The following is a 26,646-nucleotide window of genomic DNA, read 5'->3' as shown; positions in this document are numbered from 1 at the left end:
TGTCGCCCAGGCTGGAGTGCAGTGGCGCGATCTCGGCTCACTACAAGCTCCACCTCCCGGGTTCAAGTGATTCTCCTGCCTCAGCCTCCCCAGTAGCTGCGACTACAGGCGCCCACCACCACGCCCGGCTAATTCTTTGTATTTTTAGTAGAGACGGGGTTTCACCGTGTTAGCCAGGATGGTCTCGATCTCCTGACCTCGTGATCCGCCTGCCTCGGCCTCCCCAAGTGCTGGGATTACAGGTGTGAGCCACCGTGCCAGGACTTTTTTTTTTTTTTTTTTTTAAAGAGAGTCTCGCTCTGTTGCCGAGACTGGAGTGCGGTGGCGCGATCTCGGCTCACTGCAACCTCCGCCTCTCGTACTGCCACCTCCCCAGCCTCCCCACTAGCTGGGACTACAGGTGTGCACACCAGGCCCAGTTAATTTTTGTATCTTTAGAAAAGACGGTTTCACCATATTGGTCATGCTGGTCTCAAATTCCTGGCTTTGAAACCGGCTTTGCAAAATGATGACTGAGACAGTGAAAGATACAACTTAACCGACTCCATCTTGCGTCTAACCTCCAAGCTGTTCATTCCTGGGCGTAGGCTGAACTAACTTGGGGAGAAACTTTGTTTATAATTTATAGTTTAAGCAAAGACAGTAACAGCCCTTTCCCAAAGCAGACCTCCTTCTTGCCTGGGGACTAGACTAACATTAGCCACAGGATTAGAAATTATGGTTTAGGAGCCATGCAGCTGGAGGTTACAAGATTCTGACCTTCCGTACACTGCTCCTAAGATCAGCGCTTGGGATATTTTGTAGACTCCGCACTTGATGGATCAGCTGGCACCACTCGGATCGATAAACTGGCTGGTCTGATCTTGTGGCCCCGACCCAGGAACTGACTCAGCGCAAGAAGACAGCTCCGAGTCCCTGTGATTTCAGCCCTGACCAATCAGCACTCCCTGCTCACTGGCTCCCCACACCCACCAAGTTCTCCTTAAAAACTCTGCTCCCCCAATGCTGGGAGAGACTGACTTGAGTAATAATAAAACTCCAGTCTCCCACACAGCCAGCTCTGCGTGAATTACTCTTTCTCTACTGCAGTTCCCCTGTCATGATGAATCGGCTCTGTCTAGGCAGCCGGCAAGTGAACCCCTTGGGCGGTGAGAGTGATCCACCGGCCTCTGCCTCCCGAAGTGCTGGGATTACAGGTGCGGGTCACCGGCACCTGGCCGTCTCCCAAATCTTTCAGCCTCAGGAAGCCGTTTGTGGCATGACTGATTTTCTCAGCCCAGGCCCTGTTTGTCTTTTATGTCCTCAGACTCCCATTTGCTCCTCCCTAGGAGTATCACCGACAAAGTAACAGCAGGTAGCTGCATCTCCAGCAGAGCCACAATCCACGATTATTAACACGTCTGCAAAAAGATGATGCTTTAGTTCTTTCATGGCAGCGACCATGCCTCTGTTGCCCTAGGAGGCTCACCACAGAGAAATGAAGAAATAGTCCTAACGCTAGCCTTAGTAGACCTGTTTATCTCAAGTACATGATTTCTTAAAGAAGTGTCTCGTTCAGCCGGGCGCGGTGGCTCACGCCTGTAATCCCAGCACTTTGGGAGGCCGAGGCGGGTGGATCGCCTGAGGTCAGGAGTTCGAGACCAGCCTGACCAACATGGAGAAACCCTGTCTCTACTAAAAATACAAAATTAGCCAGTCATGGTGGCACGTGCCTGTAATCCCAGCTACTCCAAAGGCTGAGGGAGGAGAATGGTGTGAACCCGGGAGGCGGAGCTTGCAGTGAGCCGAGATCGCGCCACTGCACTCCAGCCTGGGCGACAGAGCGAGACTCCGTGTCAAAAAAAAAAAAAAAAAAAAGTGTCTTGTTCATAAGATAATCATTGAATTAATCATCACAAGTTTACCCTAAGGAGCAAAAACCCACAGCTGCCATCACCAGCCCCACACTAAGTTTGACACTTTAAGGGATTAAAAACAAATTCCAGCACTTTCCTTTGTCCCACAAGCAACATTTTAATGACATCTACATAAGCCATTGGGTTGGACACGGAGATACCATCTAAAAATCTGAGTGCTAGGCCAGGCGCGGTGGCTCACGCCTGTAATCCTAGCACTTTGGGAGGCCGAGGTAGGCAGAACACAAGGTCAGGAGTTCGAGAGCAGCCTGACCAACATAGTGAAACCCTGTCTCTACTAAAAATTTAAAAATTAAAAAATTAAATTAGATGGGTGTGGCAGTGTGCCTGTAATCCCAGCTACTGGGGAGGCTGAGGCAGGAGAATCGAGTGAACCCAGGAGGCAGAGGTTTCAGTGAGCCAAGACTGTGCCATTGCACTCCAGCTCGGGTGACAGTACAAGACTCCGTATCAAGAGAAAAAAAAACAAATCTGAGTGATATACAGCAATCGGCCATTCAGTTATTCTGATTGCCTAAATATGAGATGTTCTAACAGACACTGCATGTGAAATCTCTTTTGCTGGCCAGGTGCAGTGGCTCACGCCTGTAATCCCAGCACTTTGGGAGGCCGAGGCGGGTGGATCACTTGAGGTCAGGAGTTCAAGACCAGCCTGGCCAACATGGCAAAACCCTGTCTCTACTAAAAATACAAAAATTAGCCAGGCATGGTGGTGGGCACCTGTAATCCCAGCTACTCAGGAGGCTGAGGCAGGAGAATTGCTTAGAACCTGGGAGGTGGAGGTTGCAGTGAGCCAAGATTGCACCACCGCACTCCAGCCTGGGCAACAGAGCAAGATTCCGTCTCAAAAAAAAAAAAGAAATTCTTATATAGAAAGCAGCTCATAAACAGTTTAGAAGACTTAAACTGTGCTTGCTTTGGCAACACATATACTAAAATTGGGACCATACAGATAAGTTTAACGTGGTTCCTGTGCAAGGATGACACGAAAATTAATGAAGTGTTCCAATTTTATTTTAAAAAATTGAACTGTGATAGCCAGAGTCATAACGATAGCGTCTTATGTATGTGCATCAGGGGTTTCCTCAGTAATTGTTTGTTTTCGTCATTGGAAGTAAAATCTCCGTGCAGAGACTGTGTTGCACGAATTATGCATTGCATGAATTAATTCATTCATCAAGTCATTCTTGAGCTTCTACCATGTTTCAAGCTCTGTGTGAGGCTCAGAATATACAGAGCAGCATAAGAGTTAGTCCCTGCCTGCAAGGACCTCACAGCTGTGGAGTAAGAAGTGAGTCACACTCCAGTGGGAAGTGGGCAAAGATTTCCTAAACAGACACAAAAATATTGACCGTAAAAGAAGATAGATAAATGGAGCTTAAAATCAGTACTTTCCCTTCATGAAAAGACGTAAGTAAGGCCGGGCGCGGTGGCTCATGCCTGTAATCCCAGCACTTTGGGAAGCCGAGGCAGGTGGATCACGAGGTCAGGAAATTGAGACCATCCTGGCCAACATGGTGAAACTCTGTCTCTACGAAAAATACAAAAATTAGCTGGGCATGGCAGCTCATGCCTGTAATCCCAGCTACTCGGGAGATGGCGGTTGCAGTGAGCCAAGATCGTCATGGCACTGCACTCTAGCCTGGCAACAGAGCTAGAATCTGTCTCAAAAAATAAAATAAAATAAAATAAGACATAATACAGAGAGTAAAAATTCAAACCACAAACTGGGGGAAAACATTCACAATAAATTTACCTGATAAAGGTCTCATACCTGGAATTATAATGATCCAGAAAACAGTAAGAAAAAAAGATAACGCATAACAAATGGGCAAAAACCATGGACGGGAACTTCTCAAAGAGGATCTTCGAAAGGCTAATACGTATATGAAAAGGTGCTTACTCATCAAGGAGATGCAAATTCAAACACAAGGAGATTACACTAAACACCTACCACAATGTCTAAAATTAAAAATGTTTGTGAGAATGTGTAGAAACTGGAACTGTCACACACTGCTAGTGGGTGTGTAAATTAGTAGGAGTACTTTGGGAATCTGTTTGGCAATATCTGCCAAAATTAAATATTCACCTGCCCTATGATAGCAATCCTACTCCTAAGAATATTCCCTGGAAAAATTAGTACATAGTTCCTTCAAAAGACATGCAGAAGAATATTCATAGCAGCATTATTTATAACAAGCAAAAGTTGAAAATATAAATGTCCATTAAGAGTAGAAAAAGTTGTAATATCCAATGTAATAATACTCAGCAATAAAAGAAGAATAAATTACATGATGGATGAATCTTACATATAGAATATTGAGTGAAGAAAGCCACACACAAAAGCCATGCTGGGCTGGGCGCGGTGGCGCACGCCTGTAATCCAGCACTTTGGGAGGCTGAGGCAGAAGGATCACTTGAGCCTAGGAGTTCGAGACCAGACTGAGCTACATGGCGAGGCCCCATCTCTACACGAAACAAAAAAATCAGCGTTTGCCTGTGGTCCCAGCTACTCAGGAGGCTGAAGTGTGAGGATCACTTGAGCCTGTGAAGGCAAAAGGCTGCAGTGAGCCATGATTGTGCCACTGCACTCCCGCCTGGATGACACAGCAAAACCCTTTTTTTTTTTTTTAAAAAAAAAAAAAACAAAAAAAAACTGTTTAATTCCGTTTATGTGAAATTCAAGAACTAAAACCTAATCAATTATTAGAAGAGCCAAAATGAAAGTTAACACTGGGGACAAGGGATACGAATGACAGGAGACACAATGAAACCTCTGGGGATTTGGAATGTCCTGTATCTTGATTTCTGTGCTGGTTCACCAGGGTACACATGTAAAAATTCATCAGATTTTATCATTAAGATTTGTGCACTTTAGGCTGGGCGCGCTGGCTCACACCTGTAATCCCAGCACTTTGGGAGGCCGAGGCGGGTGGATCGCCTGAGGTCAGGAGTTCGAGACCAGCCTGACCAACATGGAGAAACCCTGTCTCTACTAAAAATACAAAATTAGCCAGGCATGGTGGCGCGTGCCTGTAATCCCAGCTACTCGGGAGGCTGAGGCAGGAGAATTGCTTGAACCCGGGAGGCAGAGGTTGCAGTAAGCTGAGATTGTGACACTGCACTCCAGCCTGGGAACAAGAGTGAAACTGTCTCAAAAAAAAGGAAAAGATTTGTGCACTTTACTGTATATAATATCTAGATGTTTAAAATGCAATGGGAGCATAGAGAAAGAAGTACCTAACTTGGAGTAAAGAAATCCTGGCAGACTTCACTGGGAATGTTTGAACTGAATCTTGAATAGGAGCTCGTCCATAGAGGGTCATGGATCTCCCAGGCAGAGAGGACCACAAAATCCTCAGCAATTTGGTGAGAGTATGGTACAAGATGATGGTGGCCTGGGGCTTGAACAAAACAGGAGGCTGAGTGCGGTGGCTCACACCTGTAATCTCAGCACTTTGGGAGGCTGAGGCGAACACCTGAGGTCAGGAGTTCAAGACCAGCCTGGCCAAAATGGCAAAACCCCGTCTCTATTAAAAATACAAAGATTAGCCGGGCGTGGTGGCAGGTGCCTGTAATCCCAGCTACTCAGGAGGCTGAGGTGGGAGGATTGCTTGAGTGTGGGAGGCGGAGGTTGCAGTGAGCCGAGATCACGCCACTGCACTCCAGCCTGGGTGACAGAGTGAGACCCTGTCTCAAAAAAAAAAAAAAAAAAGTTAGACGTCTAGTACAGGAACCATGCAACACATCGAGTCAGCCAACGGCAAGGTAAGGAGAGTGATGAGGAAAAAGGGGTGGCTGCCCTGCTCGGTGCTGTTCTGCCAAACAGCCGAAATTCTTCGCGGGGTGGCAGATGAGGACAGCAACAGCTGGGGTGTGGCAAGTGTTGCTGCCTGGGGAGAGCGAAGGGTGAGGTGTTTCTCACGGGTGCATCCAGTGACTCATCAGGACAGCGGAGCTCATGAGGCCATGCCTCCCGTTTCCTGCCTTAGAATCACATGAAAATGAGCAGAGGGTGGGTCATCAGGACAGGGCTCTCCGGGGAGCGGAAGCGCCTGCAATGCAGGCCTGTGGGCAGGGGCGGGGGGCGCACACAGACACACGCCTGGGTGACCTCTACGTATATACGGAGCCTCCCTGGCCCTCCTGGAAAGAGTCCTGGAAAGACAACCTTCAGGTCCAGCCCTGGGGCTGCAGGAGTGGAGCCCCACTCTGAAGACGCAGCCTTTCTCCAGGTTCTGTCTCTCCCATTCTGATTCTTGACACCAGATGCAGGTAAGCAGAGATGAGCGGGTGAGGTGACGGCCAGGGAACAGCCCAGCCTCACAGATGAGAGTGCACGCTTCCACTCCAGCGACCCCGGCTCTGCAGCTTGGCGGCTGTGTGACTGCGCAATTCCCTTACCTTCTCCTGTTGCCTCAGTCTTCAACTTCTGGCCTTTGCACCTAGGATACTCTTCCTGCCTAGTATCTCATTGTCCATCAAGTTTGGGCATGGGCAGCCCTTCCTCCGGGAGGCTTCGTTTTGCTTCTGCCAGATAGGATTAGGTTCCTCCATGTGCTTCCGTGACACCTTAAGTTGGATGCCCCTGCCTGGTACTTACTGTTACTAGCTGCGAAGCCAGCGAGTCTGCAGCAGACTCAATCCTTGCCTTCTCGGGGGAGAGATTCAGCTGAGGGGCAGAAGGGGGTTTAAGGCAGAGGGAGAGGCCGAAGCAAGTTTTAGAGCAGGAGTGAAGGTTTATTAAAAAGTTTTTGAGCAGGAATGAAAGGAAGTAAAGTACACTTGGAAAAGGGCCAAGTGCGTGACTTGGGACACCCAAGTGTGCTGTTCGGCCCCTGACTTGGGTTTTCAACATTGGGATAGTTCCGGGGTCTCCGTCTCTTCCCCCCGATCTTCCCTTGGGATGGGCTGTCTGCACGTGGCTGCAAGCCCGGGTGCCTGCCTGCCGCACAGGCACTTGGGAGGGGCCGCATGCGCAGTGTGTTTACTGAAGTCGTGCGCATGCTCACTTGAGGCGTTTTTCCCTTACCAGCGGAGCAGCACTAGAGGAAGGTCACACACCAGCTAAACTCTGCCGTTTTGCTTCTTAGTGTATATGCTTGAGCCCACTCGCCCAGTTCCTGAGCTTTTTTATCAGGAAGATGCTGATCACCAGGTTCAGGTATTTTCTATCTATTGGGAGACTGTCTTTCCCAACGCTGGCTGTGACCAGTATTATTTTAGAAAGACAGTGTAACAACCGCCTGACCATCACCTGATAGTCACCTGACATTACTGGGATAGGGGCCCTCTCCCGCCCTGCTCATGTCTGCTCTATTTCTTACCACACTTCATTAGAATTGCTTTTTGGCCAGCCTGACCCACATGGCAAAAACCCGTCACTACTAAAAATACAAAATTAGCCTGGCGTGGTGCATGCCTGTAATTCCAGCTACTTGGGAGGCTGAGGCAGGAGAATAACTTGAACCCCAGAGGCGGAGGTTGCAGTGAGCCAAGAGCATGCCACTGCACTCCAGCCTGGGCAACAAGAGCGAAACTGTGTCTCAAAAAAAAAAAAAAAAAAAATTGCTTTTTGCGTCAGCAGTGTCCCCACTAGACTTTAAGCTCCTCAAGGAAAGAGATTACATCTTTTTCATCATTATATCCCTAGCCCCCGCAAGTGCCTGTCAGGTAATGATCACTTAATAAATATCCGACTGAAGAAAGAATGAAAGAAAAGGCTTGCTGGGTGGCGAGGGAGAGACAGATTTAGAGAATGTGCGGTCTCTTCCTCCATGGAATTGAGCCGATCACTTCTGTTGTTGCCCGGACATCTAGCCGATGATGTGCTCACCTAGCCAGGACCTCAGGACAGAACAAGGAACTCCCCAACAGCCTGGTTTTAAGGTTTTACCTTCTGATCTTGCTTGTCTCTTCAGATATCAAATTAGCCCACCTCTTTGCTAACCTCCCGGTTCACATTTTTGGAAGCGTTTCTCCAAATGTTATAATTTCTAGGGGAATAAAGTCAGGAGGAGGAGGTGAAATTCACACGAAGCCGCAGTGCGGCAATTGCTTTTAGTGTTTGATTGGCGGACAGCCAGGGCTCTGAATTCCACTCATCCAAAAGCCATGCTCCAGCTGGTAGTTTTCCCTCACTGTCCATCATTTTTAGTTTCCCCTTTAAGAGTTTTCTGGGCTGGGCGCGGTGGCTCGCGCCTATAATCCCAGCACTTTGGGAGGCTGAGGCAGGTGAATCACCTGAAGTCAGGAGTTCAAGACCAGCGTGGCTAACCTGGAGAAACCCCGTCTCTACTAAAAATACAAAATTAGCCGGGCGTAGTGGTGTGCACCTGTAATCCCAGCTACTCAGGAGTCTGAGGCAGGAGAATCACTTGAACCCAGGAGGCGGAGGTTGCAGTGAGCTGAGGCCGTGCCATTGCATTCCAGCCTGGGCAACAAGAGTGAAATTCTGTCTCAAAAAAAAAAAAAAAAAAAAAAAAAGAAGACTTTTCTGATGGGAACATTTTCTGTAGAAGAGATTGTCAGGGGGGTTGATGTTGTTGAAGTGTGTAGACAGTGCTTTCTCCGAGGTGGTGTGATTTGAAGGCACTAAATGCATTCCTGCACAAGGGCGTCTCCTGGCCCCATGATCTAGAGCACCCGCTTGAAAGGCCAACCACACACCCATCTTTCCTTGGGCCCCCGTCAGACATCTGGGTGGGCAGTGGATTAAAGTTGTGAGTTGTTAACACCCTGAGTGGTTAATTTGCCTCAACACAGAATTACACACTGCAAGCCCCGCACTGCACGATGGGACCGTCTCGGAGGGAGGATGTGCAGACATGCGGGGGCATCGCAGCAGTGTGGGCAGGCTGTGAGGGGCCGTTCTCCACAGGCGCCTGCTCCCAGGAGGCTGTGACTGAGGAGTCCAGTGGCCTGTCAGCCAGAGGGCTGATGGGGGAAGAGACACCCCATCCCTCCCGATTCCTGACCCCACCCTGCCCCAGGACCCTTGGGCCCCCGGGGTAAGGGACACTGTTGCTTCATATCCTGCCCCCACCCTCCCCGTGCACCGCTCCCCTCTCCTACCCACACCCTCCTAGTGCACCCCTCCCCTCTTCTACCCCCACCCTCCCAGGGCACCCCTCCCCTCTCCTACCCCCACCCTCCCAGGGCACCCCTCCCTTCTCCTAACCCCACCCTCCCAGGGCACCCCTCCCCTCTCCTAACCCCACCCTCCTAGTGCACCCCTCCCCTCTCCTAACCCCACCCTCCTAGTGCACCCCTCCCCTCTCCTACCCACACACACCTTCCCAGTGCCCACCTCCCCTCTCCTACCCACGCCCTCCCCGTGCACCCCTCCCCTCTCCTACCCCCACCCTCCCAGGGCACCCCTCCCTTCTCCTAACCCCACCCTCCCAGGGCACCCCTCCCCTCTCCTAACCCCACCCTCCTAGTGCACCCCTCCCCTCTCCTAACCCCACCCTCCTAGTGCACCCCTCCCCTCTCCTACCCACACACACCTTCCCAGTGCCCACCTCCCCTCTCCTACCCACACCCTCCCCGTGCACCCCTCCCCTCTCCTACCCCCACCCTCCCAGGGCACCCCTCCCTTCTCCTAACCCCACCCTCCCAGGGCACCCCTCCCCTCTCCTAACCCCACCCTCCTAGTGCACCCCTCCCCTCTCCTAACCCCACCCTCCCAGGGCACCCCTCCCTTCTCCTAACCCCACCCTCCCAGGGCACCCCTCCCCTCTCCTAACCCCACCCTCCTAGTGCACCCCTCCCCTCTCCTACCCCCACCCTCCCAGTGCATCCGTCCCTTCTCCTAACCCCACCCTCCTAGTGCACCCCTCCCCTCTCCTACCCCCACCCTCCTAGTGTACCCCTCCCCTCTCCTACCCCCACCCTACCAGGGCACCCCCCCCTCCTACCCCCACCCTCCTAGTGCACCCCTCCCTTCTCCTAACCCCACCCTCCTAGTGTACCCCTCCCCTCTCCTACCCCCAACCTCCCAGGGCACTTCTCCTCTCTCCTACCCCCACCCTCCCAGTGCACCCCTCCTTTTTCCTACAACCCCTCCCCAAGCACCCCTGCCCTCTCTTGCCCCCACCCTCCCCTTGCACCCCTCCCCTCTCCTCCGGCCACCCTCCCAGGGCACCTCTCCTCCTACCCCCACCCTCCCAGAGCACCCCTCCCCTCTCTAACCCCCACCTTCTCAGGGCATCCCTCCCCTCTCCTACACCCACCCTCCCAGGGCACCCTTCCCCTCTCCTAACCCTACCCTCCCAGTGCACCCCTCCCCTTGTCTTCTTTACCATAAGCTACAGTCTGGCCGGGCTCGGTGGCTCATGCCTGTAATTCCAGCACTTTGGGAAACCGAGGCAGGAGGATCACTTGAGACCAGGAGTTCAAGACCAGCCTGGCCAACATGGTGAAACCCCGTCTCTACTAAAAATACAAAAATTAGCCGGGTGTGGTGGTGGGCAGCTGTAATCCCAGCTACTGGGGAGGCTGAGGCAGAACAATTGCTTGAACCCGGGAGGCGGAGGTTGCAGTGAGCTGAGATCGTGCCACTGCACTCCAGCCTGAGCGACAGAGCGAGACTCCGTCTCAAGAAAAAAAAAAAATCATTTATCCTGGACCGGGTCTGTTTCTGAGCTCCAGCCTGGGAGACAGAGCAAGACTCCGTCTCAAAAAAAAAAAAAAGAAAAAGAAAAGAAAAGAAAAGCTACAGTCTTAAAAAATAGAAAACACCCGACTAACCAAGTTTCTAAAAAAATTTTGAGTTCCTAAGTTGTAAAACTGTTTTTAAAAGAATATGATGAAGATGAAATATAAGATAGTAGTTCCTAGGAAGGAATCCAGAAAGAAGGCAGGATTGGAGAGGGCACACCTGGAGTGTCAATGATGTGATGGGTAACGACATATGTTTTACATTGGTTGTGTTTACATGGGTGTTAATTATCCCACACAAGTTACAAATATATTTTACACATTATGTTTAATTCTTTTTTAATGCAATTTTTTTTTTTTTTTTTTGAGACGGAGTCTCGATCTGTGGTCCAGGCTGGAGTGCAGTGGCGTGATCTTGGCTCTCTGCAACCTCTGCCTCCTGGGTTCAGGTGATTCTCCTGCCTCAGCCTCCTGAGTAGCTGGGATTACAGGCAACACACCACCATTCCCAGCTAAGTTTTGTATTTTTAGTAGAGATGGAGTTTCGCCGTGTTGGCCAGGCTGTTTTGAACTCCTGACCTCAAGTGATCCGCCCGCCTCGGCCTCCCACAGTGCTGGGATTACAGGCGTGAGCCACCGTGCCTGGCCTTTAATGCAAATTTTAAAAATGTAATTTCAACTTTTATTTTAGATCCGGGGATACATATGCAGGTTTGTTCCAGGTGTCTATTGTGTGATGTTGAGGTTAGGGTATGAGTGATTCCCGTCACTCAGGTAGTGAGCACAGTACCTACAGATAATTTTTCAGCCCTGGCCCTCTCCCAATGTTTAATTCTTTATGCTGTGAAATATTTCATTATTTATGTGTGATGTAAAGTAATCCCCCCTTAACTGAAGGTTTGCTTTCCGAAGTTTTAGCTATCTGTGGTCAACTGCAGTTCAAAGAACTTACATAAAATATTTTCAGTGAGAAAGACCACATTCACATAACTTGCATTACAGTATGTTGTTATAACTGTTCTATTTTATTATGATTGTTGTGAACTTCTTACTATGCCTGATTTATAAATTAAACTTTATTACGGATATGTATGTATAGGAAAAAGCATAGTACAGACAGTCGTCTACTTATGGTGGTTTGACTTCTAAGTTTCCAACTTTACGACAGGTTTCTAGGGACCTAACTCCATCATAAGTTAACTCCTTACACTTTGTGATGGGATTACGGTTTCTACTGAATACTCATTGCTTTTGCACCATCACAAAGTCAAAAGTAAGTTGGGGCCGGGCGTGGTGGCTCACGCCTGTAATCCCAACATTTTGGGAGGTGGAGGTGAGAGGATCACTTGAGGCCAGGAGTTTGAGATCAGCTTGGGCAACATAGTGAGACCCTGTCTCTATAGAACTAAAACATTAGCCAGGTATGGTGGCACATGCCTGCGGTCTCAGCTATCCGAGAGACTGAGGTGGGAGGATCACTTGAGCCCAGATCAGGGCTGCAGTGAACCATGATTGTGCTACTGCACTCCAGCCTGGGTGACAGAGCAAGACCCTGTCTCAAAAAAAAAAAAAAAAATTGTAAGTTGAACCATTGTTGAGTCAGGGACTGTCTACTGTGTTGCCAGCATTAAATGCCTTTTGAACTTAGGATATTTTGACTTACAATGGGTTTATAGGAGTACAACCCCATCATAAGTGGAGAAGCATCTGAATATACAGAGTTTGGTATGATCTGTGGTTTCAGGTATCCGCTGAAGCTCTTGGAACATATCCCCTGCAGATATGGGGGACTACTGTGTGTGTATGTACACACATATATACACACATTATACATTATATGTGTATGATATATATGTGTGTGTGCATATATATATTGAGCCTCTGATCCATATCTTTTATATATATATATTTTTTTCTTCCCTTCCCCTTCCTCTTTCCTTCCTTTCCTTTCCTTCCTTCCTTCCTCCCTCCCTCTCTCCTCCTCTCTCTCTCTCTCTGTCTCTCTTTTCCTCTGTCAACCAGGCTGGAGTGCAGTGGCGTGATCTGGGCTCACTGCCACCTCTGCCTCTCGGGCTCAAGTGATTCTCTTGCCTCAAGCTCCTGAGTAGCTTGGATTACAGGCGCACACCACCACGCCGTTAATTTTTTTTTTTTTTTTTTTTTTTGAGACCGAGTCTCACTCTCTTGCCCAGGCTGGAGTGCACTGGCGTGATCTCGGCCCCCCCAGGTTCACGCCATTCTACTGCCTCAGCCTCCCAAGTAGCTGGGACCACAGGCACCCGCCACCATGTGCAGCTAATTTTTTTGTATTTTTAGTAGAGACAGGGTTTCACCATGTTGGCCAGGCTGGTCAGAAACTCCTGACCTCGTGATCCACCCACCTCAGCCTCCCAAAGTGCTGGGGTTACAGGCATGAGCCACCGTGCCCGGCCTCTATACACATATTTTCTGATTAGGTGCAAAGCAATGTGTTATAGGAGTGTCAAGAGCCTCAAGGGGCCAAGTGCAGTGGCTCACGCCTGTCATCCCAGCACTTTGGGAGGCTGAGGTGGGAGGGCCCTTGAGCCAAGGAGTTTGAGACCAGCCTGGGCCACATAAGGAGACCTCACCTGTATTACTTTTTTTTTTCTTCTGAGACGGAGTTTCACTCTTGTTGTCCAGGCTGGAGTGCAGTGGCGTGATCTCGGCTCACTGCAACCTCCACCTCCCGGGTTCAAGTGATTCTCCCGCCTCAGCCTTCCGAGTAGCTGGGATTACAGGCATGCGCCACCACGCCCGGCTAGTTTTGTATTTTTAGTAGAGATGGGGTTTTGCCACGATGGCCAGGCTGGTCTTGAACTCCTGACCTCAGGTGATCTGCCCGCCTTGGCCTCCCAAAGTGCTGGGATTACAGGCGTGAGCCACTGCACCTGGCTAAAAATAATTTGTTTTCAATAAAAAATAAATAAATAAAGAGCCTTAAGGGGAGACAGACATGTAACTGAACTGCACGGTGGGGACAGGCTACTTCCTGGGGGTGTCATGATGCCGACGTTTTTCACATCCACACTGACAGGAGTCTGCCCAAATATTACTAGTCCCATTTTAATTCATATATTCATATATATATATATATTTTTTTTTTTTTGAGATAGAGCTTCAGTCGTTTCCTGGGCTGGAGTGCAATGGCACAATCTCTGCTCACTGCAACCTCTGCCTCCTGGGCTCAAGCGATTCTCCTGCCTCAGCCTCCCGAGTAGCTGGGATTACAGGTGCCTGCCACCACGTTCAGCAAATTTTTTGTATTTTTTAATAGAGACACGGTTTCACCATGTTGACCAGGCTCATCTCAAACTCCTGACATCAGGCGATCCACCTGCCTTGGCCTCCCAAAGTGCTGGGATTACAGGTGTAAGTCACCGTGCTCGGCCTTAATTCATATTTTTCTAAAAAACAAGAAGTTTACATATCAATGAAAATATAAAAGAGAGAAAGGGACAGAGGAATATAAGAAAAGGAGTGGAAGAGGCATTTGATAATTTATCTAGATATGACATTTTAATTATAATCAGCTTTATTGATATATAGTTAAAATTCAATAAAATTCACCTATTTTAAGTGCAAAGTTTAATGAGTTTTGTCAATACGTACAGTTATGTATTCACCACCAGAATCTAGACACAGAACGCTTCCACCCCTTCAGAAAGCTTCCCATGCCCCATACTAATCCTCTTTCCCATTCTCAGCCCGTGGCAACCACTCATCTGCTCTCTGTTAAAAGTTTCGCCTTTTCTAGAATTTCGTATATATAGAAACATGTGAGTAGTCTTTTGTTTCTGACTTCTTTCACTTAACACAATGCTTTTGAGATTCATCCATGTTATATGTAGCAGAAATTTACTCATTTTATTACCTAATAGAACTCATTTGTATGGGTAACACAATTTGTCTTGATTCACCTATTGATTACTGATAAGTATTTGGGTAATTACAAATTTTTTAACTGATTTTTTATTGTGGTAAAGTATGTAACATCAGATTTGTTATTTTAACCATTTTAAAGTGTACAATTCAGTGACATTAATTACATTTGCAATGATGTGTAACCATTACCATTATCTATTTCCAAAACTTTTCTTCACCCCAGACAGAAAGTCTGTAACCCTTAAACTGTGGGCAGTGGCCCAGATCTGGTCATAGCTACTCTGGAGGCTCAGGCTGGAGGATCATTTGAGTCCAGGAGTTGAAGACCAGCTGGGGTAACATAGTGAGAGTGCATCTCTAAAAAACCCCCAAAACCGCCGTGCGCGGGGGCTCACGCCTGTCATCCCAGCACTTCGGGAGGCCGAGGCGGGCAGATCACCTGAGGTCAGGAGTTCAAGACCAGCCTGGCCAACATGGTGAAACCCCGTCTCTACTAAAAATACAAAAATTAGCCAGGCGTGGTGGCACATGCCTGTAGTCCCAGCTACTTGGGAGGCTGAGGCAGGAGAATTGCTTGAGCCCAGGAGGCAGAGGTTGCAGTGAGCTGAGATTGCGCCACTGCACTCCAGCCTGGCTGACAGAGCAAGACTGTCTCAAACAAAACAAAACAAAACAAAACCCGAAAATCTCTGTAACCATTAAATAATAACTCCCCATTCTCTCTTCCCCACAGTCCCTGATAACCTCCAGTCTACTTTCTTTCTCTATAAAGTTGTTATTTTGAATATTTCATATAAATGGAATCATACAATATTTGTCCTTTAGTGTCTGGCTTATTTCTTTTAGCATGATTTTTTTTTTTTTAGATGGAGTCGCTTGCTCTTGTCGCCCAGGCTGGAGTGCAGTGGCATGATCTCAGCTCACTGCAGCCTCTGCCTCCTGGGTTCAAGCGATTTTCCTGCCTCAGCCTCCGAGTAGCTGGGATTATAGGCAAGCACTCAGCTGACATTTAAATTTTTAAGCCGTCTGATTAATCATGTTTTGTGGATTGCACTTTTTGCATTTTAGTAGGAAACCTTTATCTAACCCAAGGTCCCAGTGTTTTTCTCCTTTGTTTTATTCTAGAAATTTTATAAATCTTTTAGACTCATGCTCCATTTCAAGTGAATTTTTGAATATGTTGTGAAGTAATAGTGAAGGCAGTTGTGTTTTGCATATGCATTGTTCCGGCACCATTTGTGGAAGAGACTTTTTCCCGCTGAATTGTCATCTTCTTAAAAAATCGTTTATCGGCCAGGGCGCGGTGGCTCATGCCTGTAATCCCAGCACTTTGGGAGCCCGAGGCAGGCGGATCACGAGGTCAGGAGATCAAGACCGTCCTGGCTAACACGGTGAAACCCCGTCTCTACTAAAAATACAAAAAAAATTAGCCGGGCATGGTGGCGGGCACCTGTAATCCCAGCTACTTGGGAGGCTGAGGCAGGAGAATCGCTTGAACCTGGGAGGCAGAGGTTGCAGTGAGCTGAGATCGCGCCACTGCACTCCAGCCTGAGCGACAGAGCGAGACCCAGTCTCAAGAAAAAAAAAAAATCATTTTTCCTGGACCGGGTCTGTTTCTGAGCTCCAGCCTGTTCCAGTAGTCCATGTGTTTCCTTACACGTGGCTTCAGTGTCTTCAATTACTATCGCTTTGTAAGTCTTGAAATCACATGGCCTAAGTTCTCCAGCTTTGTTTGTTTTTCAGAATTGCTTTGGCTAATCTTCACAATTGCTTTGCATTTCCATATAAATTTAGATTCAGTTTGTCAATTTCTATAACAAAACTCTCCTAGGATTTTGACTGATATTGCTTTAAATCTTTGCATCAATTTAGGGAGAACATGTTAACTATTTTGAGTCTTCTGGTTCAGGAACATGGTATCTGTCTCCATTTATTTAGGTCTCCATTAATTTTCTCAGCAATGCTTTGCAATTCTTACTATATAGGTCTTGCAAATATTTTGTTAAATTCATCCATACATATTATATTTTTATGCTATTGTAAATGATATATTTTAATTTCAATCCTCAATTTGTCATTGCTTGTATATAGAAATACAATAGAATTTTTGTATATTAATCTTTTATTCTATGACCTTGCTACACTCAGCTGTTAATTCTAATAATCTAGGATTTTCTACATAACGTGATCACATTATTTGTGAATAATAACAATGTTATTTTTTTTTTTAAGATGGAGTCTTGCTGTGTCACCCAGGCTGGAGTGCAGTGGCATGATCTCAGCTCACTGCAACCTCTGCCTCCCGGGTTCAAGCAATTCTCCTGCCTCAGTCTCCCCAGTAGCTGGGATTACAGGCGCCCACCACTGTGCCCAGCTAATTTTTGTATTTTTAGTAGAGACGGGGTTTCACCATGTTGGCCAGGCTGGTCTTGAACTCCTGACTTTGTGATCCGCCCGCCTCAGCCTCCCAAAGTGCTGGGATTACAGGCGTGAGCCACCATGTCCGGCCGATAATATTACTTCTTTCTTTCCTATCTGTATGGCTTTTGCTTCCTTTTATTTTCGTATTGCACTGGCTAGGACCAGGACAACGTTGAACAGAAGTGGAGACAATGGACATCATGAAGACACCTTTCAACATTTCTTTTTGTCAGAAATAATCACTGGCTGTAATAGAGGCATAGACAAAATATGATGGAATGCAAACTATGTATGTGTGAACAGGGGTTAGCAGAAAAGGAAACAATTAAATCCTAGTCACTGGGGAAGATTCATAACGAGCAAAGTTTTTAAGCAGGTTGCTTGGCTCTCATTGGTCTGACCCTGGAAGGTGGTGGTTTCTGTAGTCTGTTTCCCCCACCCATCATATGCTGCTGGAGTTCCCTTCCCCATCCCCCCACAGCAGAGCTGCTGCAACTCCCTTTCTATCTGTTCCAGGATGGTGTCCTCTCCCTGCACGCCGGCAAGCTCACGGACTTGCTCCCGTATCCTGGGACTGAGCCTTGGGACTGCAGCCCTGTTTGCTGCTGGGGCCAACATGGCACTCCTCTTTCCTAACTGGGATGTGACCTACCTGTTGAGGGGCCTCATTGGCAGGCATGCCATGCTGGGAACTGGGCTCTGGGGAGGAGGCCTCATGGTAAGTGTCTGGGGTTCCCTGAATGTGAACGCTCAAAGAGACCCTGGCAGGGAGCAGGAAGGTGGCATGGGAAGAGTGTTTTGATTCCTTGCAGAAAAGTTTATTCTAACAAGCTGGTCTTGGGTCTGCAGAAGCTCTAAGAGACAGGAAGACTGGCTTGGGACCAGGCAGGTCGGATGTGAAAGTTAACATCCACAGCGTTAGATCAGGCTAGTCATACAAATGTGGGTCCCCAGAGTCAGAGTCAACGGGACGATCGAGTTCATGTGAGGTGCCAGCCACTCTAACAGCTGTGGGCAGCACCTGGAAACAGCTGGCAAAGTCAATTTCCCCATCTCAACATTCTTCTCTCCCCTGCAGGTACTCACTGCAGCTATCCTCATCTCCTTGATGGGCTGGAGACACGGCCGCTTCAGTAAGAGTGGGCTCTGTCGAAGCGTAAGCACCAGATTCCACTCTTCTAACACCGAGAATGTCTCCACCTCTATTACTCTAGATGCAGGGTGGTAAAGAGGCAATTTTGGTCTTGGGGCCTGAAGTCAGGTCCTCACTGTGACCCTCAATAACGCTAAGTTCTTGGGCAAGTTGCTTCATCTTTCCAGTTTCAGGCTTTCATCTGTAAAACGGGAGCTGATCAAGTCAAGGGAGTAGTGCTTAGTGAAGCCCAGACGTCTGTACCAGTGTGAGGACCCAGACGTCTGTACCAGTGTGAGGACCCAGACGTCTGTACCAGTGTGAGGACCCAGGCGTCTGTACCAGTGTGAGGACCCAGACATCTGTACCAGTATGAGGAACTGTTATTCTCTTAGTGTGTTGGACAATATGGACATGAGTTATGACGCTGTAATCATGTGTCATTGATGGAAATTTTCCTAGTTATTTTAACTAATATTTTCTTAGAACAGGAAAGTTTTCCAGATATCATCTAATCACTAGATTCTAATCTAACCCCTCCATGTTACAGATAAACTGAGGCCCAGAATAAATTTCTACCTTATTAATTACAGCAGCAACTGTATAAACTTAAAAGATCTTAGTATATGTGTGTGTAACACACACACACACACACACACACACACTCGTTCTCAGACATGAATCTGTGGCCTTACGGTAACTCCACAGCCTGCTCTGATATCTGCAGCCCACATGTTGGGAAGCCCACTGACTCAGTTACATGTTAAAAAATTAAATATAGGCTGGGCGCGGTGGCTCACACCTGTAATCCCAGCACTTTGGGAGGCCGAGATGGGTAGATCACCTGAAGTCAGGAGTTTGAGACCAGCCTGGCCAACATGGTGAAACCCCATCTCTACCAAAAATACAAAAATTAGCTGGGCGTGGTGGCGGGCGCCTGTAATCCCAGCAACTCAGGAGGCTGAGGCAGGAAAATCTCTTGAACCCGGGAGGCAGAGGTTGTAGTGAGCCGAGATGGCGCCACTGCACTACAGCTTGGGTGACAGAGCGAGAGTCTGTTTCAAAATAAATAAATAAATAAGTAAATAGATAAATAAATAAACACTTACATTTCATTCACTATCTGTTCTCAGTCCCATCTGGTTTTCCCCGAGGCACGTAGTTCTGACGCTTGAATGTGCATCAGAATCACCTGGAGGGCTTTTGCCGGAACACAGATTGCTGGGCTCCCTCCCCAGAGTTTCTGATTCAGGATCGGGGGGAAGTTTTGCATTTCTAACAGGTTCTCAGGTGATGTGATGCAGCTGGGCAGGGGCCCCATTTCGGGAACCACTGCTCTAGGCTTACTGATTCATCTTGAATCTTTTAACTCAGAGTCAAACTTATGCAGCTTTCTCCGATCCCTTCCCAATTCCAAACCAGCTTGACCTCAGTGGGAGACTGACTCCATGACTCTGCAGAAAAACACTATGTAGGTGTTATTCGCATTTTTAAAATCGGCATTTTTTGGGGGAGGGAGAAAAAAATCTAGAACCCTAAGAAAGAATCCAATATGGGCCGGGCACGGTGGCTCACGCCTGTAATCCTAGCACTTTGGGAGAATGAAGCAGGTGGATCACAAGGTCAGGAGATTGAGACCAGTCTGACCAACACAGTGGAACCCCATTTCTACTAAAAATACAAAAATTAGCTAGGCGTGGTGGCGCACGCTTGTAGTCCCAGCTACTTGGGAGGCTGAGGCAGGAGAATCGCTTGAACTCAGAGGCGGAGGTTGCAGTGAGCTGAGATCGTGCCACTGCACTCCAGCCTGGGCGACAGAGCGAGACTCTGTCTCAAAAAGAAAGAAAGAAAGAGAGAGAAGGAAGGAAGGAAGGGAAGGAAGGAACGAGAAAGAAGCCAATACAGAAGCAGGCTAGAAACCTGTCAAGGAAGGAAACCCAGTTATTTTCTGGGAGGGCAGTGAGAGCACAGACTGATGGCCAAGAAAGCTCTTGGCTGGAGAAACGCAGCGACAGAAGTGGGGTCATTTCAGAGTTTGGCTGCAGCTTCTCTCTCGCTGTTTCTCTCCCTTCTTTCCCTCCTTTCCACTTCTCTCCTTCCCTTCTTTCCTCCTTTCTTTCTTTCCTTCCTTCCCTCCCTTCCTTTTTTTTTATCCTTGATTTGAAATAGAGAAGAATCAGAGTTGGGAACCTGGAACTTTTGAAAATGCAGCTTTTCCTTACAAGAGTCAGAGGTGGGCCTGTGATAACCTGCCTCTTTAGCTCAGAGGCTGAATGGCCATAATCTGCAAAAGGTTTGTGATGCCAAGCTGCTAAGCAGCTCAGGCGAACTCATGGAGTCAGGGAGATCCAGGGCCTGCGATTCTGCTTCTTGGTCCTTTCTCTCCTGGAAACCCCTCACTGGCCTCCCCACCTTGGATTATGCTTCAAAGGGCGTGCCATGGACAGAATTCTCCCCTGTGACAGGACGGAAGAACACCTGAGACCAGAGAAGTCAGGCCTGTGCAGACCGCCCCACAGGCTCCCCAGCCGCGACCCCGTCTTAGCTCAGCGTTTCTCCCTCCCTCCGCAGGTGCTTACTGCTCTGTTGTCAAGTGGCCTGGCTTTACTTGGAGCCCTGATTTGCTTTGTCACTTCTGGAGTTGCTCTGAAAGATGGTCCTTTTTGCATGTTTGATGTTTCGTCCTTCAATCAGACACAGGCTTGGAAATATGGTTACCCATTCAAAGACCTGCATAATAGGTAAATGGGTGGAGGCTTGGGCTTGGTCTTTTCAGACAGAGAGAGAGAGACAAAAAGACACACAGATGAACTACAAACTCCTTTGGGTCACACATCCTAGCATCTTGCTCCTCTGATACTCAGAAAATTGCAAATGGAGCAGTAATGGTCACCCTCACGAGCCCAGTCCCATGACCCGGTCAGGGGAGACCCCAGTTTTCTACTGGGGTTGCCTGTTTGGCTTTCCTTACTTATCGCCTGATTCGTGGTCTCCTTATTTTTTGGGATAGGAATTATTTGTATGACCGTTGGCTCTGGAACTCCGTCTGCCTGGAGCCCTCTGCAGCTGTTGTCTGGCACGTGTCCCTCTTCTCCGCCCTTCTGTGCATCAGCCTGCTCCAGCTTCTCCTGGTGGTCGTTCATGTCATCAACAGCCTCCTGGGCCTTTTCTGCAGCCTCTGCGAGGAGTGACAGGCAGAACCTTCACTTGCAAGCATGGGGGTTTTCATCATCGGCTGCCTTGAATCCTTTCTACACGGAGTGGGTACGAATTATGAGCAAACTTCCCCTTTAGGTATCCCTGGAGTAATAACGACAACAAAATTCACTGCAGGTCGGTGGAATGACAGAATGCATTTTAAATCACACTGTAAACTTCCAGGTGATCCATGGAGAGGATAAATAACTAAGTCATTATAATTGTGTAGGAACTTATAGTCCATAAAATATCCTCCAGCCAGGGTCTCATTTCAGCTTCTTGACAATCCCATAAAATTGGCCATTTGTTACACATAGGGAAGTTGAGGCTTGCAGAGGGTAACAGGCTTGCTGTAAAAGCACACAGTGAAGTTAAGGTGAAGTCAGCACCTGACCCCCTATCTTCCTGTTTTTTTGTTGTTGCTGAGACAGGGTCTTGCTCTGTTCCCCTGTCTGGAGTACAGCGGCACAATCATAGCTTACTGTAACCTACAACCCATGCACTTAAGCGATCCTCCTGCCTCAGCCTCCAAGTAGCTGGGACTACAGGCATACACCACTACACCTGGCTAATTTTTTAATTTTCTGTAGAGATGGAGTCTCGCTACATTGCCCAGTCTGGTCTTGAACTCCTGACCTCAAGTGATCCTCCCACCTTGGTCTCCCAAAGCGCTGGATTACAGGCATGAGTCACTGTGCCTGGCCCCAACCCCCATCTTCTAAATTCAACTTCTCCAGTTATTGTGGACTAAATAATGTTTCCTTCAAATCTGTAGGTTGAAGCCCTAACCCCCAATGTGAGTCTTTGGTGGTGGCACTTTTTTTTTTTTTTGAGACAGTCTCGCTCTGTCACCCAGGCTGGAGTGCAGTGGCGCGATCTCGGCTCACTGCAACCTCCACCTCCCAGGTTCAAGTGATTCTCCTGCCTCAGCCTCCTGAGTAGCTGGGATTACAGGCATGTGCCACCACACCCAGCTAATTTTTGTTATTTTTAGTAGAGACGGGGGTTTCACCATGTTGGCCAGGCTGGTTTTGAACCCCTGGCTGCAAGTGATCCACCCACCTCAGCATCCGAAAGTGCTGGGATTACAGGTGTGAGCCACCATGCCTGGCCATGATGGCACCTTTAAATTAGTAATTAAGGTTAAATGAGACTGAGCGCAATGGCTCACACCTGTAATCTGAGCACTTTGGGAGGCCAATGTGGGAAGATCACTTGTGATCAGGGGTTTGAGACTAACCTGGGCAACACAGTGAGACCTCGTCTTAAAAAAAAAATAAAAACAACAAACGATTAAATGAGGCCATAGGGTGGGACCCTAATTAAATAGGACTGGTGTGCTTATAAAAAGAGGAAGAAAGAACAGAGCTCTCTACACTGGCTCAAAGAAAAAGGCCCTGTGAGGACCCAGTGAGAAGGCGGCTGTCTGCAAGCGCAGGGGCGAGGCCTCAGGAGACACCAAATCTGCTGGCACCTGGATCTTGGACTTCTAGCCTCCAGCACTGTGAGAAAATCTATTTCTGTTGCTTAAGCGGCCCAGTTCATGGTATTCTGTAACAGCAGCCTGGCAGACTAATACACCAGCGTTCTCTTCGCTAGTGTTCAAGAGTTCAACAACTAGAGCCTGAGGAGCAGCCTGGCAGACTAATACACCAGCGTTCTCTTCACTAGTGTTCAAGAGTTCAACAAGCAGAGGAGCATCACCTCTGTCCACACAGTTTGGATATCTGTCCCCACCCGAATCTCATGTTGAATTGTGATCCCCAGTGCTAGAGGTGGGGCCTGGCAGAAGGTGTGTGGATCATGAGGCGGATCCCTCACGGCTCAGAGCTGTCTTTGTGATAGTGGGTTCCCGCAAGATCTGGTCATTTAGAAGCGTGTGGCACCCCTGGCCTCTCTCGCCTGCCCCCTCTTCACCTGCTGCCATGAGTAAAAGCTCTCTGAGGCCTCCCCAGAAGCTGAGTGATGTGGGTGCTATGCTTCCTGTAACACCTGCAGAACTGTGAGCCAATTAAATCTCTTTTTCTTTTTTATGGAGTCTCGCTCTGTTGCCCAGGCTGGAGTGCAGTGGCACGATCTTGGCTCACTGCAACCTCTGCCTCCCGAGTTCGATTCTCCTGCCTCAGCCTCCTGAGTGGCTGGGATTACAGGCACCTGCCACCACACCTGGCTTTTTTTTTTTTTGTACTTTTAGTAGAGACGGGGTTTCACCATATTGGCCAGGCTGGTCTCGAACTCCTGACCTTGTGATCCGCCCACCTCGGCCTCCCAAAGGGCTGGGATTACAGGCGTGAGCCATCCAACCCGACCTCACAGCCGCTTCTCACATGGCACCTAGAAGCAGGGGCCTCCTGCTCTCCCACTGCGGGGTTTTCAGTCAGGTCGGGCTGGGTGGTAAGAAGAGTCAGAGCGGAATGAAGAAGATGCTGCTGGGAGAGTGTGGTATGACGGATAGGAAGAGAACAAGGCAGGCAGAAGCAGCCTGGGAGGAACCTGGAAGATGGGCACTGGCAAGAAAAGTGGTGGGCGGGCCCCAGAAACGAGTTTGAGAACCCCAGGCTCTGGCCAGGCGCGGTGGCTCACACCTGTAATCCCAGCACTTTGGGAGGCCACGGTGGGTGGATCACCAGAGGTCAGGAGTTTGAGACTAGCCTGGCCAACATAGTGAAACTTCAGCTCCACAAAAAATACAAAAATTATACGGGCGTAGTGGAGCATGTCGGTAATCCCAGCTATTCGGAGGCTGAAGCAGGAGAATTGCTTGAAACCAGGAGACAGAGGTTGCAGTGAGCCGAGATTGCACCACTGCACTCCAGCCTGGGGGACAGAGACTCTGTCTCACAAAAAAAAAAAAAAAAAAAAAAAAAAAGGCCGGGTGCGGTGGCTCACGCCTGTAATCCCAGCACTTTAGGAGTCCGAGGTGAAGGGGTGGGTTGCCCCTCCACACCTGTGGGTGTTTCTCATTAGGTGGAACGAGAGACTTGGAAAAGAAAAAGACACAGAGACAAAGTATAGAGAAAGAAATAAGGGGACCCAGGGGACCAGCGTTCAGCATACGGAGGATCCCGCCAGCCTCTGAGTTCCCTTAGTATTTATTGATCATTCTTGGGTGTTTCTCAGAGAGGGGGACGTGGCAGGGTCATAGGATAATAGTGGAGAGAAGGTCAGCAGATAAACACGTGAACAAAGGTCTCTCTGCATCATAGACAAGGTAAAGAATTAAGTGCTGTGCTTTAGATATGTATACACATAAACATCTCAGTGCCTTACAGAGCAGTATTGTTGCCCACATGTCCCACCTCCAGCCCTAAGGTGGTTTTTCCCCATCTCAGTAGATGGAACATACAATCGGGTTTTACACAGAGACATTCCATTGCCCAGGGACGGGCAGGAGACAGATGCCTTCCTCTTGTCTCAACTGCAAAGAGGCATGCCTTCCTCTTATACTAATCCTCCTCAGCACAGACCCTTTACGGGTGTCGGGCTGGGGGATGGTCAGGTCTTTCCCTTCCCACGAGGCCATATTTCAGACTATCATATGGGGAGAAACCTTGGACAATACCTGGCCTTCCTAGGCAGAGGTCCCTGCGGGCCTTCCGCAGTGTTTGTGTCCCTGGGTACTTGAGATTAGGGAGTGGTGATGACTCTTAACGAGCATGCTGCCTTCAAGCATCTGTTTAACAAAGCACATCTCGCACAGCCCTTAATCCATTTAACCCTGAGTTGACACAGCACATGTTTCAGAGAGCACGGGGTTGGGGGTAAGGTTATAGATTAACAGAACAAAATGGAGTCTCCTATGTCTACTTCCTTCTACAGACACAGTAACAATCTGATCTCTCTTTCTTTTCCCCACACGAGGCAGGCAGATTGTGAGGTCAGAAGTTCAAGACCAGCCTGGCCAACATGGTGAAACCCTGTCTCTATAAAAAATACAAAAATTAGCCAGGTGTGGTGGTGTGCACCTGTAATCCCAGCTACTCGGGAGGCTGAGGCAGAATTGCTTGAACCCAAGAGGCGGAGGTTGCAGTGAGCCGAGATCATGCCACTGCACTCCAGGCTGGGGGTCAGAGCGAGATTCTGTCTCGAGAAAACAAAAAACAAAAAACAACCTCCCGGAAACAGAGCACCCCAGGCTCTGTTGGAAGCGAATGTGGGGCCCAGGTGCTGCTCTATCCCCTCCTGAGTCCCCTGGATCCCAGCTTGATTCCTCCACTAGTCTGCTTCAGTGAGGAGTTGCTGAAGCACTGGGGGCTTCCAGAACAGAGGGGTGCCTCCCTCTCCCAGGCTCAGAGGCACGGTTCTGTCATCCGACAGTCCAACCAGCAGAGCTCGTAGGAGGCAGGTCCCTTCAAACACCACCTCACCCTTTCCTCTCCAGGGCTGCTGGCCTAGCAGGCCTGCCAGGATGGGGAAGGTGGACACACAGGCCTGTGGGAGACACAAGGAGGCACAGCCTCTTGAACAGGCAGGAAGTCTCCAAGTCCAGACAGCACATCCTATTCCTGCATGCAACATCCAGGAAGCTTGCCTGGGCTTGTCTCACATTTCCCTCTTGGCTGGTTAGTTTCAGGGTCATGGCTAGGATATGCCTGATATGGAGAAGCTTCTCTTGCTGGGGAAAGGTACTGACACCTCCACACAACTCACAGAGAATTTTTTTTTTTTTTTGATAGAGTCTCATGCTGGAGTGCAGTGGTGTGATCTCGGCTCACTGCAAGCTCCGACTGCCTGGTTCAAGCAATTCTCCTGCCTCAGCCTCCCAAGTGGCTGGGATTACAGGCACATGCCACCACACCCTGCTAATTTTTGTATTTTTAGTAGAGACCAGGTTTCACAATGTTAGCCAGGATGGTCTTGATCTCCTGACCTCATGATCCGCCCGCCTCGGCCTCCCAAAGTGCTGAGATCACAGGTGCGAGTCACCTTGCCCCACCAACTAATGAAGAGTTTAAAGATAATTTATATCTAGTTTTGGATGCTAGGCATGCGCACACAAGTGCATGCACACTCATACACATCATCTCCACAAGCCCCATCCTGGCTCAGCCCTATTCTGATGGGTCAGCAGAACCCCAAGGAGAGAAAGGTCGGTCCTTGGCACTAAGACAGTTCACAGTGGTTAGCTGACTCCTTCTTGCCTCCATTTTTTCAGGAACTGCATAGTTATATTACAGAACATGACAGCGATTCGAAAAACAATATCTCAGCTGGCCGTGATGGCTCATGCCTGTAATCCCAGCACTTTGGAAGGCTGAGGTGGGATAATCGCTTGAGCCCAAGACCAACAGTTCAATGCCAGTCTGGGCAGCATAGCGAGATCCCGTCTCTGCAAAAATTAAAACGATTAGCCACGCGCGGTGGCATTCGCCTGTAGTCCCAGGTACTCCAGAGGCTGAGGTGGGAGGACTGCTT

General features: G+C 48.7%; 1 protein-coding gene, 1 long non-coding RNA gene and 1 other non-coding gene across 8 annotated transcripts in view; 2 read left to right on the top strand and 1 right to left on the bottom strand.

Moving 5' to 3' along the window:
* Positions 1-2,824: 2,824 nt before the first annotated feature.
* Positions 2,825-2,931, top strand: LOC112131275 (U6 spliceosomal RNA). Its single transcript, XR_002913379.1, has one exon. It is a non-coding gene; the product is annotated as a U6 spliceosomal RNA (small nuclear RNA).
* A 3,010-nt stretch (positions 2,932-5,941) lies between these two features.
* On the top strand, positions 5,942-21,224 carry TM4SF19 (transmembrane 4 L six family member 19). Its single transcript, XM_002814450.5, has 5 exons — positions 5,942-6,191; positions 17,418-17,619; positions 17,980-18,057; positions 20,605-20,774; positions 21,044-21,224. The coding sequence occupies exons 2-5, from the start codon at positions 17,419-17,421 to the stop codon at positions 21,222-21,224; spliced, it is 630 nt and encodes a 209-aa protein (XP_002814496.1). The 5' UTR covers positions 5,942-6,191; position 17,418.
* The window catches only part of LOC103890337 (uncharacterized), a 12,490-nt gene continuing 1,133 nt past the window's right edge, over positions 15,290-26,646 (bottom strand). Inside the window, exons 2-5 of one of the 6 annotated variants that reach the window (XR_002913370.3) lie at positions 21,005-21,333; positions 20,613-20,763; positions 19,143-19,500; positions 15,290-18,235 (exon numbers count right to left, since the gene is read on the bottom strand). This is a non-coding gene — a long non-coding RNA (uncharacterized LOC103890337). Of the gene's footprint in view, positions 18,236-19,142; positions 21,582-26,646 lie in introns of all 6 variants that reach the window. The other 5 variants (XR_002913371.3, XR_010139387.1, XR_008523386.2 and 2 more) reach the window with 5 other exon arrangements.

The sequence above is a fragment of the Pongo abelii genome, chromosome 2 (genome assembly GCF_028885655.2).
Source record: "Pongo abelii isolate AG06213 chromosome 2, NHGRI_mPonAbe1-v2.0_pri, whole genome shotgun sequence".
Taxonomy (NCBI): Eukaryota; Metazoa; Chordata; class Mammalia; order Primates; family Hominidae; genus Pongo; species Pongo abelii.
Note: the sequence above shows the minus strand (reverse complement) of the source record. Positions and strands in the feature narration are given on the sequence as shown.